This window comes from Lissotriton vulgaris, chromosome 7 (assembly GCF_964263255.1).
Source record: "Lissotriton vulgaris chromosome 7, aLisVul1.2, whole genome shotgun sequence".
Classification (NCBI taxonomy): domain Eukaryota; kingdom Metazoa; phylum Chordata; class Amphibia; order Caudata; family Salamandridae; genus Lissotriton; species Lissotriton vulgaris.
This window is the reverse complement of record NC_141695.1, coordinates 1,646,407,075-1,646,428,572: the sequence shown is the minus strand read 5'-3', so window position 1 is coordinate 1,646,428,572 and position 21,498 is coordinate 1,646,407,075. Positions and strand designations below refer to the sequence as shown.

Sequence of the window (21,498 nt, the reverse complement as noted above, 5' to 3'; positions counted from 1 at the left end):
TCCTTGCCTACTTCTCCAGCACCTTAAGTGCCCCGGTCTCAGTCTCCAGCGCCTCAACCTCAGTCTCCAGCGCCTCGACCTCAGTCTCCAGCACCTCGACCTCCAGCTCCGGCGCCGGTTGCACCTGCGTCTCCAACTGGTCCTCGTCCTGATACCAATAATGAGGACCAAAATCCTCTTAACACTGGGGATAACGACACCGATAATGAGATGCAGGATTGGGACAACTATAGGGCACAGACACCTTCTCCTCCACCTGCATCACCAAGAGCCTCGCCGCCAGTAGATATTGCAAGTTTTCATAACCTTAAGGTTCGTGCTGCGAAGAGGTTCCATCTAACTATTGAGGCGCAACAAAGTGATTGTTTTTTATACGATTTTAAGGACTTGCCTCAAAAGCAATCGCATAACATTCCTATAATCGACCACATATGGCAAGAAGGTCTAAGGTTAACGGAACGTCCTAATTCCATACCAGCTGTTTTGCCCAGATTGGACAAAAAATATAAAGCGCCACCTACTTCTCCGGCCTGTTTGGTTTCTCAACCTAAAGTGGATTCTGTGATCACTCAGGCGGCACAAAAAAGATCTCGAAATCCTTCCATACCTCTGACATCTCCACCTGATCAGGATGGCCGTAAGTTGGACTCCATTGGTAAAAAATTTACTACAATGGCAGCGACAACTGTGAGAGCATCCAACGCCTTGGCTATTCTAGGTCGCTACGACCGCCATATGTGGTCTGAGATCGCTGGTCTGATCCCTCAGATGCCCGATTCCATCCGGGATGAAGCGCAGGCCATAATTCAAGAAGGGGAAAGAATTTCGGCCGAAATAATCGATTGTGCCGTCGACATATCATCCACTGGTTTTCGGCAACTAGTGGGTGCTGCAGTCTTGCGCCGTCAAGGCTGGCTAAAATCAACCACTTTCCACCCAGAGGTTCAATCCAGGGTTTTAGATTTACCCTACGACGGTGAATCTTTATTCGGCAAGCATGTTGACGATGCATTGGAGCTGATAAAGAAGGACACCGACACAGCGAAGTCCTTGGCAACATTACAGTATCGAAAAAGGCCATTTCGTGGGGCACGCGGTAGAGGAGGAGGAACCTCTACTTTTCGTGGAACAGGCCAAAATCGATCATACAACTACAATGATAATAGACAGAGGGGCTCCTATCAGTCCCAGAGTCGTCAATCCACCTCCAGACCATACCAGCGTAAGTCCAATTACAGAGGTGGTGCGAACAACAACAAAAAACAATGACAAATCCAAACTTTACCCTCCGGCGACTGTACATCTTGGAGGTCGGATCTCAAAGTTCTTCTACAATTGGTCCAACATTACCACCGACCAATGGGTCTTGGACGTTATTTCAAAAGGGCATACCCTGGAATTCACGAAATTTCCCCCCACTCGTCCACCTTCGGGTCCACCCTCTCCCCATCTAAAGGAACTATTGGCTCAGGTGAAGCTAATGATCAAGAAAGGAGCCATAGAAGTGGTACCGCAAAGTCAACGCGGCAGGGGATTTTATTCCTGTTTCTTTCTAGTAAAGAAAAAATCAGGAGAGTGGCGTCCCATCTTAGATTTGAGGGCTCTAAACAAGTTCATCGCATCAAAGACTTTTCAGATGCTAACCCTGCTTCAAATCGTGAATTTCCTAATTCCAGGAGAGTTCTTTTCAACGATAGACCTTCAAGATGCATATTTCCATGTACCTATTCACCCCAGGCACAGGAAGTATCTCCGCTTTACAGTCGGCCAGTTTCATTACCAATTCAAAGTCCTACCATTCGGCCTTCGTTCAGCACCGAGGGTATTTACCAAGATTCTAGCCCCGGTTGCTGCCTACCTGCGTCTCCAGGGCATCCAGTTCTATCCGTATCTGGACGATTGTCTAATAAAGGCAAAGACTTTTCAGTTAACGGAACAGCACATTCAAGTCTGCATCTTCCTCTTCGAAACGTTGGGCTTGTCCATCAATTACCAAAAGTCGCACTTTCAACCATCTCAACAGCGAGATTTTCTAGGAGCCTCGCTAGATTCTCGGCTGGGGCAAGTGTTCGTTTCTCAGGAGAGACAAGATCGAATGATAAAGAAAGTACAGTTCCTACAGTCAAGACAGTACGTTTCTGTCCGGATGTACAAATCATTCCTCGCATGGCTTCTTCGTGCATTCAGCTAATTCCCAACTGCAGATTGCACATGAGGGTCCTACAGGAGGAATTAGACAAGCAGTGGAAGCAAGTATCGGGGTCGTTCGAAGACAAGATTCAATTAACGCCCCGCATTCAAAAGGCTTTGGAGTGGTGGGCTCATCCTCCAAACATAGCGACAGGTCGTTCATTCAGAGACGAACCACCAACACTTACACTGACAACAGATGCATCCCTAGAAGATTGGGGGGCACATCTCGATGGGATGTCCGTGAAGGGGAAATGGACGGCGTCTCAGCGTACCTGGCATATAAACCGCTTGGAACTTCTGGCGATTTTCTTGGCCTTGAAGTCCTTTCAGAGGTTAGTGCAGGGACAAACATTGCTGGTGAGGACAGACAACACCACCAGCATGCACTACCTCAACAAACAGGGCGGCACAAGGTCTCTCGTGCTGTCAACTGGCACAGGAAATATGGGATTGGGCTATCCAACGGCACATACATCTCACAGCTGTTCATGTGCCAGGTGTGGCCAATGTTCTGGCGGACTCGCTCAGCAGAGCCCTCTCAGACAACCACGAATGGGAAATCAATCAGCCAACTTTGGATTTCATCTTCCGACAATGGGGCCGACCGCAGTTGGATCTCTTTGCAACTGCTCTCAACAGGGTGTCAACGATTTGCGAGTCGGCATCCACACAGGGAGTCGAGCGGGAATGCCTTTTCAATAGATTGGTCGAACGACTTCATCTACGCATTTCCCCCACTTCCGCTCATCCCTCGCCTGTTGCACAGAATGAGGTTCCAACCATGCCAAATAATCCTGATCGCACCCAAGTGGCCGAGACGTCCTTGGTTTTCGGATCTTCTTCTGTTCTCTCTGACAAATCCGATACCATTGCATCCTCTGCCTCATCTTCTAATGATGCAGCAAGGTCAGATCTGCCATCCGGATCCAGCATATCTCCAACTTCATGCATGGAACCTGAGTACAATGAATTTGCACGCATAAATATCAACGAGGATTGTAGGGTGGTACTAGCAAGTGCTCGCGCTCCATCTACCATCAAAACTTACCAGCTAAAGTGGAAGCGTTTCTGTGCTTGGTGCTCCACTAAGACCTTGGATCCCATGTGTGCTCAGCCTGAGCAGATCTTGCCGTTCTTCCTGTCATTAGCACGATCAGGACTATCGCACTCCACTCTAAAGGTGTTTCTGGCTGCAATTTCCCGTTTTCGCCATGATGGCGTAACATCTTTGTACTCCTCCAGAATAATTAGGCAATTCTTCAAGGGCCTCTTTCGGATGTTCCCACCAAACCGTCGACCCCCACGTACTTGGCGATTGAACTTGGTTTTGTCTCAATTGCTTTTGCCTCCATTCGAGCCCATCCATTCTGCAAATTTGAAATTCCTCACTTGGAAAGTGGCTCTTTTGCTTGCCCTGACTTCGTCCAGGCGTGTCAGCGACATCCAAGCTTTTACTATACAGCCATCGTTTCTACAGTTCTCCAACGAGGCTGTTACGTTGAGAACAAATCCCAGTTTCATTCCAAAGGTTACCAGTGATTTCCATCTCAATGAACCAATTATTCTTAAAACTTTCTTTCCTGCACCACAATCTGCAGCGGAACGCTCTTTGCACATTCTGGATGTGAAGCGCTGCCTCAAGTTTTACATTCAACGCACAGCAACATTTAGAAAGACAAATCAATTATTTGTGGCATATGGCCCAGTGTGCAAAGGACAAGCTGTTACCAAACAGACTATCACCAGATGTATATCGTCTGTCATATCCTACTGTCATCAACGGGCTGGCAAGCCCCTTCCTACTCCAGCTCGAGCTCATTCCACGAGAGCTGTGCCGACTTCTGCTGCCCTTTTTGCGGGGGTGCCTCTGAGACACATCTGCAGAGCTGCTACTTGGTCTAGCAGCCATACTTTTACGAAGCACTACTGCCTGCAATCAACAGATGCCGCGGATGCAGCAGTGGGTCAAGCGGTGCTGCGGAATCTCTTCCGATGAAGGTGAGCCTCTGTTGCTACCCGCCTCCAGTCATAAAGGTTTTTCTCATAATTTTTTGGTATCTATTACTTATTCAGTGATATGTCTGCCAAGACTTTTAATGTGTACCTCCTTTATGACTTATGTGATGATTTACTGATTTCTACTCTTATTCAAGCATGTGAATCTATGAAAGACACCCCCAATACTGGAGAAGAACAAAAGTTACTTACCTGTAAACTGTGGTTCTCCAGTGTTGGTGTCTTTCATAGATTCACATGCGACCCTCCCATCCTCCCCTCAGAGGCTCTCTTCTCCTCAGGCACTTATACTTACTTTGTGCTACGAAAAGCTGAGGACTTGGGCTTCTGAGGAGAAGGTTCTAGAGGAGGCTACAGCCTGATTGGCTGGAATGTGGACCAACACATAATGACTCTAATATGTTACTAAAGTGAATTCTCCCTTGGGCTTTTCAATGGGCCTATTCTGTTCTATGGTACTTTTCTTAAGTTTACATTTCTACTGCATTATATGTATGTATATTTTTATTTATGATATTTCTCATGTATACCTGCATATTTTACTGCTATTTTATGTACCGTGGGACTCCCACTTCGACGACGGGGAATATTCAAGCATGTGAATCTATGAAAGACACCAACACTGGAGAACCACAGTTTACAGGTAAGTAACTTTTGTTCTTTCTTTCTATTTTGCAATAGATTTCTAGCATGGTATTCTACTTTTTGTGATTTCTTCTTAGTTTGTGTCCAAGCCCATCTTGCCCATTTCTGAAACCAATATATTGAGTAATCCGCTCCTGATGAATATATTCAAGTAATTGAGGAAAGTACAAAGTTAAAACATTTGTATGTATCATTAAAAGGAACCTATTGAGATAGGGTTGAAATATTTCTATGTCAATAATTTTTCATTAGAGTTGCACAATGGTTGTGTTTGATTTGCAGGAGGTGCTTATCAATAAAGTGAATGTAAATTTACATTGAATTTTAATTGTTTTATTTCTAGGCATCTGCAAAACAAAAGCCTGCCTGCGCTTACGAAGTCCATGTTTTCCAATCTCAAAAACCTTTTAATTGATGACCCAGAGAGATCACACACCACATGGAAAGAAGAAGGCCTGTTTCAGCTGTCGTATAGTATAATGGTCAGGTAATTTATTTTTCTGCCTTTGGTAAGGCACATTAAAATGATAATTATTAAGTAATGTTGTGGAATTTAAGCTTTAAAGGCAATGAAGGCTGACATATTTTCAATCAGCAGTTGCTAAGGGTAGAGTATTAGATGACGACCTGCATGGCCATAATGCGAAACTAATGCCCAAATCTGAAGGCAGTATCTAATAACATATATAAATATATTAAAGTACTACAGTACTCTGGGACTTGGCCCTTGAGTCCTAAAAAAGAAAATAATGACATAAGGGGGCAGGGTAAGGATACCCACACAACCTAGCACTTGTGGGACTGCAACAAAAAAAAAATGAATCAATGTTGTCATGATCCCACGGGACTCAGTGCGGCTCCAATTATGCCCCTCCTGAAGTTCCGTCGTACTGGGATAGACCAATAATACAGCACAGCCTTCGGGCTGTATAAAGCTCTTTGCAGAGAGTGCATTTTGAATGCATGATAAAGGCCCATTATGTGGGCAAGCCCATTCTACATATAGTCTGTTCTCAGTGAGAAGACTGTGCATAAGGCAGCAGGTCCTGAAAAGGGAAACATCCATTTCCTACTGAGGAGAAAGGCCACCTGACCTCTAAATATGTGAAACCATCTTCAGAGCCCTCTATGAAGATTAAAGTCTCTAAAAAACTTGTATAGTCAACGGCACCATCCTCTGGGTCCTCGTCGATGCAGAAATCACAATCAGGGCATGTTTCCCCTGCATCGTGGAGAAGTGTGGCTCGATGGTTAGAGGAGGCAGACCTGGAAGCAGAGGTCAGCCCGGGACCAGAGTTCAATTCCCGGCTCAGCGGGGTCTTGAGTCCTAAAATGTCCATGGACTCGACAATTCTCGCTCCGGTGCCTACTCGATTCATGGGTTCACACTCTGCGACTCTGGGCAATAGCTTGCTTAATCTCCACAACGGCCCCTCGCGGCGGGATGCCTGGCTTTCACCTTGCGGATACCCTGCCCTGGTTATCTCACAGGGGGAATACCAGGACGGGTTCCCTAAGCAAGTGCTTAGATACCGGGTCGGTGATTTGCGCTACATAAATACATGTACATTTTACATTTACATCGTTGTCGACGATCACATCGTCGAAAAAACCATAGCACATTGAATCAACTGATTGTCGTCTCTGCGGAAATTCAAAGGAAGACCTAATCCATATAATATGCCATTGTAAGAAGCTGCACAGGGAGAGAGTATGTTTTTTGAAGAATGCCCTTCTGGTAAAGAGAATACGTATGTGCAGGACAGCTATTATTGGTGGCCTGGATCCAACTGATCCCCAAATGAACTGCAAGATGATAAAGTTTTTGATAGCTTTTGAAAAACGCCTGAAAGGAAGCACGTCTATAACAAATAAACATTATCAAGCCCCTTATAGCATTGCGGACTAAACCTGAATGAATTCTCTTATTTTAAGGTTTTAGGAGAGATAATGTTTGGAAACAATTTTATTGAAATTTATGTTTACTGTTTGCGTTGTTTTTAAGCAGGGTGTTTTAATGTAACATTAGTCAAACGCTGTAAAGAAAAATTGTTAAGGTTTTAACTAACTAAACAATAAAGTAAATTATTATTATTATTATTATATTCATCGCTGACGAAGGTTTCTGCTGCACTGTCGACTGCGGCTCCACCGATGATGCCTCTAGCAACGGCGCTGGTACCCTCACCACCGATGACTTCCTCATGAACGATGTCTACTCAGTCGATGACGACTTCCTCATCGATGTCTACATCCTCGTTGACTACGTTTCTCCATCGACGACCACCTCTTCGTCGATCACGACTGCGACAGTTTCCACATTGACGACGATGGCGACGATGATTACGTCATCAGTTCCTATTATGTCCTCGTTAATGATATAGACACCACTGCTGTCAATGATGCTTACTACACTGTATGCTACACCTGGACTCAAGCGACCGTCGACATTACAAGTTACACCATTGTATCTGTCGAAGACGTTCTCGCCGATGACATCATCGACAAGGCATTTTCTTCAAAATCCTTCAGTGGTTTCGCATTTACCTCCTTCAACATTCTTGGAAGAGTCTGATGAAGATGACATTCTTGGCCCTGCTCACAGTCCCTCTCAGCTTCACATCAAGTATCAGGACTTTCATACTACACATACAAAGATGCAATATTTGGAACCTGTTCATGAACCCATGGTCCACCTTCCTGTGGAATTAGTCCAAGAATTGCAAGACATGTTGCCGGATTAGCGTACTCATTTTCCTTCATCGATGAGTGTAATTCCACCTCCACCGGCATCTCCGCCATGCATATCTGAGCCTTCACCTAGAACGTCACCAGTTACAGTGTTTTAACTTTGCAACATTATGATACCTCTGATGATGGAGAGATAAAGGAAGGTGAACTTCAAGGTATGAGACCAGCTGACAATGAGTGGAGAGATTATGTCATTTTAACATGTGCTTCCCCATCTCCTCAGACAGCAGATTTTCCGAAGGAGGACATTAGCGGCTTTCACGCATTGATGGAGAGAGCAGCTTCTGACTTTCAGCTATTTTTGACTGTCAAGCAGTCTGATTGCTCTCTTTATCATTTTAAAGACTTATCTCAGAAGTCTGTGAGAGCAATGCCTATTATAGACCATATTTGGGAGGAAGGAGTGAAATTTGTGAAAACACCTGCTACAGTTATCTCAGTTTTGCCTAGAATAGACAAAAAATACAAGGCTCCTGATGATGCACCAGCTCGTCTGGCAGGACACTCGGAACCAGACTCAGTAATAACTCAAGCTGCGCAGCAGAGATCAAGGAATCCTTTGGGGTCTATCACCACTTCACCTTCACCTGACAAAGTAGAGAGGCCCCTTGATAATATCAGCAAGAGGTTTACCACCACCTCAGGCACTAATGATCGCCGCAAATGCGCTATCGCTATCAAGAAGATATGACCGCCAAATGTTGTCCAATATCGCTTCATATGAGGGCAAGAAAGATTCTACTAGAAGGCGAAAGATCTGCCTCAGAGATCATTGATGCATCCATGGATGTGGTTTTCCTGGCTTTTCATCAGCTTGCCGGAGCAGAGGTTCCTAGATGGCAAGGCTGGTTCAAAGCAAAATCCTGATATATACCTTTTGATGGCAATGCGCTTTTCGGTAAGCATATTGATGACACCTTACAGACCGAGAGTGAGACTGCTAAAGCTTTGGACACACTCAAATACAGGAAGACCCCCTTTCGTGGAGTCTGTGGTAGAGGGACATATTGATTTCATGGGGGTTATCAAAATTACCAACCCCAGACCTTTAACTCATTTCGCCCTTCCTACCAACATCAGCAGTCATATTGTGCACCACCACATGCTGCATACTCCAAGCAACCCAGACTGTTTTGCTGTCAGCCACAATGTGGTTATTAGGATTTTCGTCTTGAACACAATATGAGCTGGGATCGGATTTATCTTCCCCTCATTGAGATTCTTACACTAGGACAACCCTTTTACTTAATACAAAGATCTACTGTGAAATTTCTGCTTTATATATTAAGAATTTGAGCTGGGATCTGACTCATTTTCTCTTTATGCGATTTGAATTCCTGGGCAATATTCCTGCACTATATTAGGACTTTTTGTAAACATCCTACTTTACTTATTAAGTCCTGATGAAGTTCCTTCTGCACAAATAATGAAATGCGTTGGCTGAGTGCTGGTTTTAAAACATCTTTTTGAATAAAGAAGATTGACTGACTTAATCTGTCCTCCTGAATACTTTTCTGATGCTCCTTCCATTCCAATGTAACCCAGACATAAACAACCTGTATAGTCCAGGGATGATGTTAGGAAATAGTGACGATGTCCCGACACCCGCTGCTCTCTCCCCTATCATTCCAGCCAGAGGGTCTTGCATCTCACGCTATTTCAGTCAATAGCAAAAAATTACCACAGACAAATGGGTCGTGGATATAATGAAATATAGCCATACCCTGGAGTTTGTCACAGTACCACCTCCTCATCCACCCCAAAAATCTCTACCATCCCATCTTCAGTTACTAAAGAAGGAGGCATTCATCATACTACAAAAAAGGAGCCATAGAATCAGTTCCGCGCTCTCAAAGGGGAATGGGCTTCTACTCCCACTTTTTTCTGGTGAAGAAGCAGTCAGGAGAATGGCGTCCCATTCTGGACCTCAGAAAGCAGAAAAAATCTTTCCACATGGTAAGTCTCCAGGAGATACTGCAGCTTCTGAACATTCAGATTTTATTATAATAGAAAATGCGTTCTCATTTTAGCTTTCTAGAGCCCATACCATCATTTCTACGTCAAAAAGAATCCCATCATTTTGTAAATTTCTGAAGAGAACTGTGATTCCATCAAGCTGTCTTTAGGAGTGCCACATCTTTGTAATAAATACAGAATGTTAGTTCTCTGGTTGCTCATTAGACCACTGTTGGAAACTATTAGGAAGTTAATTACTTATAGACTGTTACTGGTGTTGAAAGTAATTATTTCACTTTATAATCAATATTCATTTGCTAGGATCTGAGTTATTTTTTACAGTTTGGCAGATACACAGATATTTCCTAAAATAATCTTGGCTTCTCTTTCTATTGCTTCCACTTCCATGGATATGTCTGCAGCCAATGTAATAAAACATTATCTGCATGAGCTAATATCTTTTTTGAATACTCTGTATATCCTAGTGAGTGTATACTGCTGTAGGGTAAATGTTTTTACAAAGTTTCTAAATATAAGGCGAAGAGCGTAATGGAATAGGGCAGGCTTATTGGGTACTATGATCATTCCTTATGCTTTTTTAAAGGATCTGCGTAGATTTGATGAAGCTAGGCCCAAACACCATTCTCTTCTTGAGCTTCCATAAATAAATCCGAATTACTCTGTCAAAGGCCTTGTCTGTATTATTCAGAACCATTTCCAAAGGGGTGCTTATAGCATGCGCGATATTATTGAAGGCAATTATTCAGTTCATATGATTGATTGTTACTCTATCGGGGACACACCGTTGATACCAAGGTAATAGCACTCAATTACGATGCAAGAGAAATGTATTGAGTCATAATGCGGGTGTCAAGCATCGAACCATTTTGGCTGTGCATCAACCTTGGTCATGATGTGTGATGCTGTTTTATGTTCATTTAAATAGTCATGTGAACTAGTACAAAAAATAAACATGGAAAACATATTACCCTTCTTCTTTACATAAACAATGTACATGGGCTCCGCAATCTCAGCTGAAAAATTAATCATGTGTAGCTGATTAAATATACTCAGTTATCAATAATTTTCAAGTCATACAATATATCAAATCAGTGTGAAATATGCATACAAAGATGCTCTCACTTGCTATGTAGGCAACACAATCCTGTCCCTGTGGGTATATATATTTTAAGAACAATTAAAACATTGGAATGTTGGAAGCTCCATTGAAAACAATGGAGTGCTCCGGGCTTACAATGGCTGTTATAAGCCCGGAGCTCCAACATTCCAATGTTTATTTGTTCACAGCTCTGGCTGTGAACAAAAGCTTCAGGGAGCCTGAGGGAATTTGAAGTCCATAATATTACCAGCCTAGTTACAATTGTCCTCAAAAAAGAGACAAATGTTGCTCCTTGCGACATCCTATATACACAGTTGGGTCCAAGCGGGCAATACACAGATATATTAGCTCTTTGGCAATATTCTACAATCATAGAGATTGCCCATAGCATTCAGGGATGCTCACATAGATAAGCCATGTAGAAAAAATAAACATTAAAAACGTTAACAAAGAAAACATGAAAAGACAAAAGCACCATACTTGCAAATTGCGAGATTTATTACAATTTTGTAAATGCCTTGAAGATTTACCTGTATCAAATCTCCAGTTCAGTGGCACTGGGATTGACAGGTCCTAAAGAATCACAAGTGAACATATTACTCTTCATCACAATCCAGACCTCTGGGTCTGTTACTTTCCAATGGAAGCATATACTTAGACTATAATATTTGTGATTGTGTTTCCCTATTTCCACCTTGTATATTTCGGGTTATATCAACTATCACACTATATTTCGGTCCACACTTATCTCCATTATGCACACTGTGAAAGTTTCTAGCTACTGGATAGGTAATGTCCAAATTCTTCAATAGCTCACAGGTGTTTCAGAACTCTTATGTGTGGGTAATATGGTGCTACCCACATATATTTTTGGACCGGGACAACCAAATGTGTATACTACATATTCTCTTTTACAATTAAAGTGTCCCTTAATTTTTATTTTTGCCCATGCCTGGAATTCCGATATCCTTCAAGCTTTCCAAATTCTTGCATGCTTTACATTTGCTGCATTTTACAATGTGTGGGGTTCAACCATAGTTGCTTTTCTGCCCTAACATCACATCTGACAAATAGGCTTCTCATAGATCTGTCTCTCCTAAAAGTCATATGTGATCCTCTAGGTACCTCACTTCTAATTATGGGATCATTTCTTAATAAATGCAAATGTTTCCCCAATATGGCTCTCACTTTCTCATGTCATGTGTGAAATGTGGTCATAAACCTACAACCTGTGGAGTGTTTCTTCTTTTTACTTTTGAATACAATTTCCTCACTGTTACAGTTCAATACCTCCTTCTTTGCTGTATATAATGTCTTACTGTGGCATCCCTAAGTTAAAATCTCTTAATAATCTCTTCAGTTGTACCATATTTTTCATCACTTCTAGAAATTCTTTTACCCCTCCTGAGTGCTCCATATTAAGGGAGCGGAGTTTGCTGAGTTTTGCCAACTCCACGCTCTGCTGTGAATACAGTGTTCGGGAAAAACTCCAATTCTGCAGAGTTTGCCCCTGCTGCCCACCTCTAGAATGAGAAAATAAGGAGTCTTACCTGGATGTGAATTTCTCTGTGACCAGGCTGTCCTCCTCCTCCTGGTTGTCTCCAAATCCTTGGCGGTGCAAAAACACTACGCTGTACAACTTGGGAGGACTGCGAATGCGTGCGCTGCGCAGTCCTCCCAAGTCATACTGCATAAGGGTTTTGCACCGCAGAGGACGAGGAGACAGGAAGAGGACAGCCCGGGCACCGAGAACGCCAGTTCCAGGTTAGCCGTAAAGAAGGTGGCAGTCTGGCAGCCAGGCAACCTCCAGGTCTGCTGCCTGCATGCATAGTTAGGGCAGAGCGGAGTGGAATTCCACTCAGGTTTTAGGCAACTCCGTGGAATTCCGCGTAGTGTCACTCCACCAACTCTGCCCACCCTTTCTCCATATGCCATGCAGTTCATAAAAATACATAGGATCTGCGCATTTGATGGACAATATACACTAAGAGATTGGTGTCTAGACGGATTCCAGACACCCCCACAGGATATGTCAGCTGATAGACCAGCTAGTTCACAGTGCCACTATAAGCCCCCAAACCCTACCAAGGACCAAATCGTTTCTGGCAACCATTGAACATGACAACCCTTGACCCTTTAGGGATCGTGGAAACAGTACAATACTTTTCGCTCAATCAATCGTGCTCACTTAGTCTCAGAGAGATACACAGAAAAAAGCTGGGGACGTTTTCAATAAGAATTTATTGAACCAGCGCCATCTTAGTATAAAACATGTTTGCTGCAACAATCAATAGACAGAAGCAAAAGTAAGAGATTACAAGCACCAACAGAGTAAACAGTAGATACATTTCTTCCATGGTGCTAAGCAACAGATACATGCAGGCATATATAAAAACAGTCATTTTAGCATACTCCCACTAGGCGTATCCTACCTAAGTGTCCCTCAAGGTACCTAGCAATCTATGTAAGTGTGAAACTAAGAATCCCCCAGGAAAGAGCCAACCAAATTACCTGATGGTAGAGAATGAAAGACAAAGAAAGTATAGGAGGCCCCCTAATATACGGTCTGGGACCAGGGGAACTAAGTTTAAAAAAGTTACAGTGTCCCTAAAGTCAAAAGATCAAAAAGATCCCGTATAGATGATCTACCGAGATTTAGTACCCACTGCGTTTCGTTTGATTATTAGGCACAACCACCCAGTACGAAGAAAATAGTTATATAAATCACAATAATTCAGGAATATATAAACCCTAGACTGGAGACCAGCATGCAGTTATGTCAATCTCTCAAAGACAGTTTTAAACGTATTTGTGACAAGTTAAAGCAATACAACAAGATAAATTTAAAAATTGAGCATACATTTATTTCACTTTATAAGATTAAAACATTTTTGTTTTCATACAATTGTTGAATACATCATGTTTACCAAAAGTACAATATATTACACAATACATTAAAAATGTTCTTGAGAACACAAGTCGACGCGGCGTTTCGGTTAAAAACCTTCTTCAGGACAATTACACACAGTGTCTTTAAGCAAATTTCCATCTATCTAATCTAACTGTCACAAAAAGCTTTAAAGATATAAAGATACTTATTAATCACTTGGCCTATAACATCTGAATCCTACTACATATTGTTCTACCCATTGCTACTATTCACATTTGATTAAATATGACAGTTCAAAAGGTGTAGGCATCCTATACATAACATTTTTAATGCATGCCTGTATTAGCCCAAATTGCGATCAGTATGTCATTTGTAGTTTGATGTTGCTCAGTTTTAAAAGGTACAAGTTGCATTCCATTGTTGGTAACTCCTTCACTTCACAGAGTGGAGTCTTCAAAAGTTATTAATCTTTCCATCTTAACTTCCAGTATGGTAGCAAAAGGAGATCCGTGCCAGGAGCCCATGCAGCCTACTGTTGAGTATCGGACGCAAAGTGTGGTTTGATCATTTCAAGTTAGATGAATCTCTTGTCTTTGCACCTGGCAAGGGGTGGAAGAAGTACTGTTCTTGTTCCTTCGACAGCCGGGATAGGTACGGGCGGCTCTGTAAGATGGCCCAAATTATTTTTTGTCCACTATCTTTTCGCTGATCAGTTCCCCAATATTTGGCATCCAGGCAGGTCTTGCCGGAACAGCTTTCACTTCTCCAGTGGCGGTGCGTTTTACTTGGATGTTGCTTGACAATGCTTGGAATTAATTGAGTTCCGTTAAAGCAGCGAAGCGATCATTGACGTCAAATTGTTTTTCATCCACCACTGTACTGCCACACATGAGGCCTGGTACCCACTTTCTTATCCAGAACAGGACGTCATATAGAGTACGGCCCACCAGGGATTTTTTGGGGATGTTGTTAAGTGCCCTCTGGAACCCATATAGGAGATTGACCCAACTGCCACCGAGCCTAATACCCTAGCTGTTAAGGATTTCTTCAAATCCTGTTTTTTCTTCTCCACGATTGAATTTCCCTCAGGATGATACAGGGAGGAGTACCGCAATGCTACACAAAAAACTTCCCTTGGCTTCTTTGTAAGCCTGTGAGCTAAACGCAGGGCCATGGTCGGAATTTAATGTGCCAAATGCCTATGCCCCTATGAAGATTTGCAAATCCTTTATGACAGTTTGGGCATCAGCAGAGTGATGAGGCCAAACACACAATAATCTAGTGCATGAATCCACTGCCACCAGATGTACTTGTAAGCCCCAACAGATTGTAAGGGGCCACAGTGGTCCAAATAGACACATGCAATAGGACTATCTGATATCAGTAGTGGTGTTTGAGGTGGATGTGCTACGGCGGAACCTTTCATCTGCTGACAGATGTCGTACTTGAGGACAAAACCCTTGATCTGTTTAGCAAGACCTGGCCACTAATAACACTGCTTCAGTAGTGAAAGAGTTGCAGCGATCCCTGCGTGTGCTGTAACCAGACCCTCGTGTGCTGCTAGAATGAATCCTAATCTGCGATCCATGTTTGGTGTTACTCTACCCCACTCCTGGAATTTGAGCATATGGAATGTTTTGCTCATCTAACTTGTAAGAGTACTTGAGTGGAAAACCTTTTGGCAAGGCTAAGCTGTTGCCCGTTGCGTTTACAGCTATCATTATTTGTCCGTCTATCCTCGTGCTGGAACGAGTGGTTGCAGAACCGGCAGCAGTTCTCATTTTCGCCTTGTTGGCTTTATCAGCCAATGAATTTCCTTCAACATTCAAGCCAACACGCTAATGACTCAATGTATGAATTACATGACCCGTGGCAAGCATTCTTTCAGCTTTGTCACCTGTTGCCAAAGCAGCTTGTGCTTTATTATGCAACCTTTGCAATCTCTAAACCCATTCAGGCCCCAGAATTGAAGATATCATTGTATGACTGGACACAATAAAACAAATCGCACACAATGAGTGTGGGGAATTTCAAATCAGTAATTTGTAGTGCCAGTATCAAGGCTTTTAGTTTTGCCAGTTACGTGGTGCAGTCCCCTAGGGATTGCTTGTGCGTTTTATCAGGTTGAAACTTTCCATCATGCATGCTCCCTTTAATGATTGCACAAGCTGCAAATCCGTCAGTATAAATGATCCATTCATACTGATCGAGAGGCAGCATTTCATTTGGTAGAGGATATTCTTGTTCGTACTGGCAAAAGGCTTGTGTTTTCAGTGTAGGATCATATCTGTAATCTACATCTGTTGCAGTGTGAGAATTAGCCCATTGTATCCATTGTGGATGCAGTGCTTTTGGAACGCTTGCTTTCGTAACTGCCTCTAAGGTTGGTATTAGAGTCATGACAATATGTGTTTCCCATGTGCTATTGCTCTTTCTCTCACTACAGCAGTTAATAATGCTCTCAGTATCTTTTCCATGGATGCAAAACACATTTCAGCGTTTGTGTTCAAATGTGATTTGTATGCTATGGGTACCATCTGATAGAGACATTTAGCCGCAGATTACTTAACTTTTGAATTCTCCCCAGTTGCCAGTCTGGATCTGGAAATTTTTCAGCAGTACCTATGCGTGCCGTGGGATGGCGTAGTACGGCTCTGCTATGATGTCGACTCTGGCAATGACACCAGTGAAGTCATATAAGTCCCTTCCTGCCCGTGGACGTCAGTTTCTTCTTTTCTGCACAGTAAAGCGGATCCAGAGAAGCGGTTCCTCCGATCAGTATATCTTGACCTACTTCGACACCTGGTGTCGATGGAACAGTGTGCCTGTGTCTAATGTCGACAGGTTTCAAACCTTGTGGATCTTGTAGCTGACATATGTTGATGATGGACCTGCATACAATTTGCATGGTGTTTAGATGAGCGCCACAATGCTGAGGATTGTGGTTCCTGGCAGCAACTAAAACCAAAGCCGTTAAAGGACCAGCATTTGAAGTTGACGGCGGCGTGTGTATCGCGATCCTCAGAGGCTTCTCAGCCTCGGCCTTCGTTGTCCCGGGAAGAGCATTTGCGGGGTTGATCTAGGATCTGAAGTCGATCTGGAGGATGTCGTTCTCTAGGGAAGTTGAAAAGTAAGGGACAGTTGAAGTTGCACCATTCTCAGGCTGCACCATTTGGAGGCTCCATTTCCCATGGCTCCTCCTCTTCAATGGCTGAGGAAGCCGTGCACAACTCCCGTAAACTTGTAATTGACAATACCTCACCTCGCTCTGCTGCTATTCTGTTTGATTTATTGTGTGCTTGTCATTTTAACTTTTGTATGAAAACAGATTTTAGGCACTTTCTTATTGTTAGAGGAACTTTGGGAATTGAATTCAAAATATTTTTTTCATTCACTGTGGTCGAGGGAACTGAAACGTTAGTTAGATATCCTGACCTGACCGATTCCACAATTTTTACTCTTAGCGCGGTCTAGATGTTAGAACTAGCGACTACAAAACGTGACACTGTGCGAGCGTGCTCGATCCCGTAAACTTGCAATTGGCGATACCTCACCTCTCTCTGCTGCTATTCTGTTTGAACTATTGTGTGCTTGTAATTTTAACTTTTGTATGAAAACAGATTTTAGCACTTTCTTATTGTTGGGGGAACTGTGGGAATTGAATTCGAAATAATTTTTTAATTCACTGTGGTCGGGGGAACAGAAGCGTTAGTTAGGTGTCCTGACCTGACCGATTCTGCCATTTTTACTCTTAGCGCAGTCTAGTCGTCAGAAATGGCGACTACAAAATGAGACGCTGCGCAAGCCGTTGGCGCGCAGAAGGCTCACCTAAGGCAAGCCAATCTGTGCCTGTCAGCGTCCTGGAGGAGTCCGTAGCCGGAAATGCTGCCAGTTATGCGCCTTTACATAGGAATGTCGCAGTATACAGCAAATCAGTGCTCCTTGAAATTGGGATTCTGATAGATACATCTGCCTTGTGGATTCCTCACCTTGTGAATATCCCCCTTGCACCTGCAACGTTCAGAAAATTTTTTGTAGCACGCCGGCGTGGAACGACGTCATAGGAGCACGGCATCGCGCGCGACTCCCTCTGACGCCACCGACTCCTTATTAGACCCACGTCGGTGTGATGATGTCAGTTCCTTTTTTTCCGCGTCGTCAACGCTAACGGTTTCTGGGATCTTCTCTGATTCAGATAGTAACTTGTTGCTATTTTGTGTTACTGTTTCTCTGTCGAGTGTCTCTTCTTCGTCGAGGATGTCGTCGAGGAAGACGGGTTTTAAGCAGTGCGGATCATGTGCCCGAATGATGTCTATTACCGATCCGCATGACGATTGTTTGTGGTGTCTTGGATCGGACCATGATGTTAAGAACTGTCGATCCTGCTTCAAGATGAACCCTAAAGCTAAGTGAGAGCGGGAGGCTAAGCTTCTGCTTGCGAAGGTGAAAGGAAGAGAGGCTGGAAGGTCTTCGAGGTCAACGTCTAGACGTTCGAGGCCGAAGCAGAAGTCGCGATCGAAGTCGAGGTCCAGATCGGCTTCAAGGTCGAGATCCAGAGTGAGGTCGAGGTCCAGAGAGAAGAGGTCTAGAAAACATCACAAAGACTTTGTGTCTCCTTCTCCTACGCAATCTCGTGGAGGTTCCCCGGTTCCGGAGCAGGAACTAGATCCGGAGTCGCGTCATTCTTCAGAGCATGAAGGAGATGGTGAGATTCCTTGGGCCCGACTCCGGTGGAAGACCCTGAGAATCAAGAGGGCCAAGATGAACCGATGCCGGAGCAGCCTCCTTCGGAGCAGCCGTTGGGTTCGTACCCTCCCTTTCCTGGACAGGACCCCTCGCATTTCCTTAATGCTATGTTTGGCGTTTATGCGTGGGCAATGTACCCCACTGGTGCACCGGCTGGTCCATTGGGGCCGTTGTCTTTTCACTTGGGCGCCCCTTAAGCTTACTCCCCGGCGCCTTTTATGCCATTTATGTCGACGCCTTTTACACCTTGGCTCGGTACGGCACCACCGAGGCCATCGACTCCGCACACGGCTTTGCCGGCTCCGGAGCGACCTCGTGAATTGGATCGAGGTGCCACGCCGGTTCGAGAATCTCGACCTCCAGCTGTCCCGGCTCCTCGTTCGACGCCGGTTCCGGCTCCGTCGGAGTCTTTACCGGATCCGTCGACTTCGGTTCGTATGGAGTGGTCGAGACGCAGAGCTCAGCGCCTCCTGGAGAAAAAGGAGTATGAAGATCCTGAAGGAGAGGAAGGAGAACTTCTGGATCAAGGGTACTGTTTTGAGGACCTGCATAGTGCTAGTGGCCTGGAACTCTTTCCTGAGTGGGGTTTGCCATCAGTTTCTGATGCTCCATCTAAGGATGTGGCACCCTACCATGTAGTAATTAGGAAGGCTGCGGATCTCCTTAATCTGACTTTAACTACTGTTGAGTACAAGCCTAACATCCTCACGGAGGTTTTGCATTCACCTTCTTCTGTCACAGAGCCTATACTCCCATTCACTGAGGCTTTGACTGAGCCAATAATGGAGGTATGGAAGAGACCTTTGACTGCTCCTGCGGTTTCCAGGTCGGTGGCAAGACGTTACAGGGTGGCACCTGGTGACCCTGAGTTTCTCTCTTCACACCCTTCTCCGGAAAGTCTGGTTGTGCAGGCCGCTTGTTCCAACAGGTCTGCAGGTTCTTTTCCTCAGGTGCCTGCAGATAAAGACTCTAAAAAATTGGACCAGTCTGCAAAAAATATTTTCTCCTCGGGTAGCATGGCTCTAAAATCTACCAATGCTACTTGCCTGCTAGGAAGATATGCTCATGCATTGATGGACTCTGTGAAACAGTTGTCAACTAAGCTTCCAGAGGATGATAGAAAGAACTTCATTGAAGTGGTCTCTGATACACAAGCTGCAGCCCGCTTAGTAATTCAGAGTGGCATGGACACGGCGGACTCTGTGGCCAGGATAATGGGCTCTACTGTTGCCACGAGAAGGGCCGCATGGCTTAAATCTTCTGAATTTTCGGCAGATGTACAATCTACTTTAATGGACTTGCCATTTGACGGGACAGGCCTCTTTGGGAAGAAAGCAGATGTAGCCTTGGAGAGGTTCAAAGATAGCCGGGCAACGGCAAGGTCTTTGGGCCTGCAGGCTAGAGGCTCTACCACTAAGAAATTTAGGGGATTTGGTAGATATACTTTTTGTCCCTATAAACAAGGCCAGCAGCAGCAGCAAAACCCTTTGTATAGATCATACAGAGGTAAACAAAGGGGTTGTGCTCGTGGACGCCAAGCCTCCTCCTCCTCAACTTCCTCCTCTAACAATACCCCCACCCGCGGCAGCAAAGCAGCCCTAGATCCGCCATTCCGGATCATGCGGGTCCGGAAGGGGGTCGGCTTACTCATTTTCTACCGGATTGGTAATCGGTTACATCAGATCTTTGGGTTCTCAATCTCGTGGAAAATGGGTATGCACTTCCTTTTCAGGAGTTCCCTCCCAATTACCCTCCTTGCCAAGGTTATTGTTCGGAGGACCACCTGCTTCTCCTGCAGGAAGAAGTCCTGGCACTGTTCCGAAAAGGTGCAATAGAGGTACTTCCAGAGTAGGAAAGGGGTCAGGGGTGCTACTCCCGGTATTTCCTGATCCCCAAGAAGGATGGCAGGTTACGTCCAATCCTGGACCTCAGGATTTTGAACCTCTATCTCAAACAGGAGAAGTTCAAAATGCTCACACTTGCACAGGTTCTTCAGGCACTGATGGAAGAAGACTGGATGGTGTCGATCGACTTGCAGGATGCGTATTTTCACATCCCCATTCTGAAGTCGCACAGAAAGTATCTCAGTTTTACGGTGGGATCGCAACACTACCAGTTTGCGGTCCTTCCGTTTGGGCTTACTACTGCGCCTCGAGTTTTCACCAAGGTGATGGCAGTGGTGGCTGCGCATCTCAGAAAGTCGGGGGTTCCTTTGTTCCCCTATCTGGACGACTGGCTGATCAAAGCAAGAGTCGCCGGAGAAGGTGCTCCATCATCTGCAAGAGACAACTCAGTTGTTACACAGGTTGGGTTTTTCGATAAATGTACCCACGTCTCACCTGGTGCCCTCCCAGCGCAACCTGTTCATAGGTGCGGTACTGGACACTTCTGTATGTCGTGCATTCTCTCCTCCTCAAAGGATTCGCGACATACAGGAAATGATTCCTTTATTCTACAATGGAGCGGTTGTTCCAGTCCTGAAGGTCCTTTATCTGCTCGGTCTGATGGCTTCTTGCATTCTGTTAGTCAACCATGCACGCTGGCACATGAGGGTACTCCAGTGGTGCCTCCGCAGGCAGTGGTATCAGCACAACGGAGATCTCAGGGAGTCTGTGAGGATCTCCAGAGAAACTGCAGTGGATCTATCATGGTGGAGCGTGGAAGGCAATCTATCTCAAGGGAAGCCTTTCCAACTACCTCCATCGGTTGCCACAGTGATAACGGATTCATCCACTCTCGAGTGGGGTGCTCATCTGGGGGATCTGGAGATCAAAGGTCTTTGGTCTCCAGAGGAAAGGTTGCTTCACATCAACCTTCTAGAGTTGCGGGCGATACGTCTGGCGCTCAAGGCCTTCCTCACTTCCCTTTGCGGTCAGTCGGGTCAAGTCCTGACGGACAACACGACCACGATGTGGTATATCAACAAACAGGGAGGAGTGGGGTCGCAGTGTCTCTGCAGGGAGGCTCTGCGTCTCTGGTCCTGGGTTCAGGACCATCAGATTTGTCTGATGGCAAATCATCTGGCCGGAGTTCTGAACGTACATGCCGACGTTCTCAGTCGGCAGTTCTCTGCCGACCACGAGTGGAGGCTCCATCCGGAGGTTGTTCACGACATCTTTCAGATGTGAGGGACTCCTCGGGTGGACCTGTTCGCCACTCGTGAGAATGCTCACTGCCTGTC

At 44.7% G+C, this 21,498-nt stretch overlaps 1 protein-coding gene across 2 annotated transcripts in view; it reads left to right on the top strand.

The window, feature by feature from the left end:
• PTGIS (prostaglandin I2 synthase) overlaps nt 1–21,498 on the top strand; it is an 844,398-nt gene that overhangs the window by 291,421 nt on the left and 531,479 nt on the right. For both annotated transcript variants that reach the window (XM_086932627.1, XM_086932628.1), the window contains exon 4: nt 5,198–5,341. In XM_086932627.1, coding sequence (XP_086788753.1) covers nt 5,198–5,341 — 144 coding nt within the window. The remainder of the gene's footprint in view (nt 1–5,197; nt 5,342–21,498) is intronic.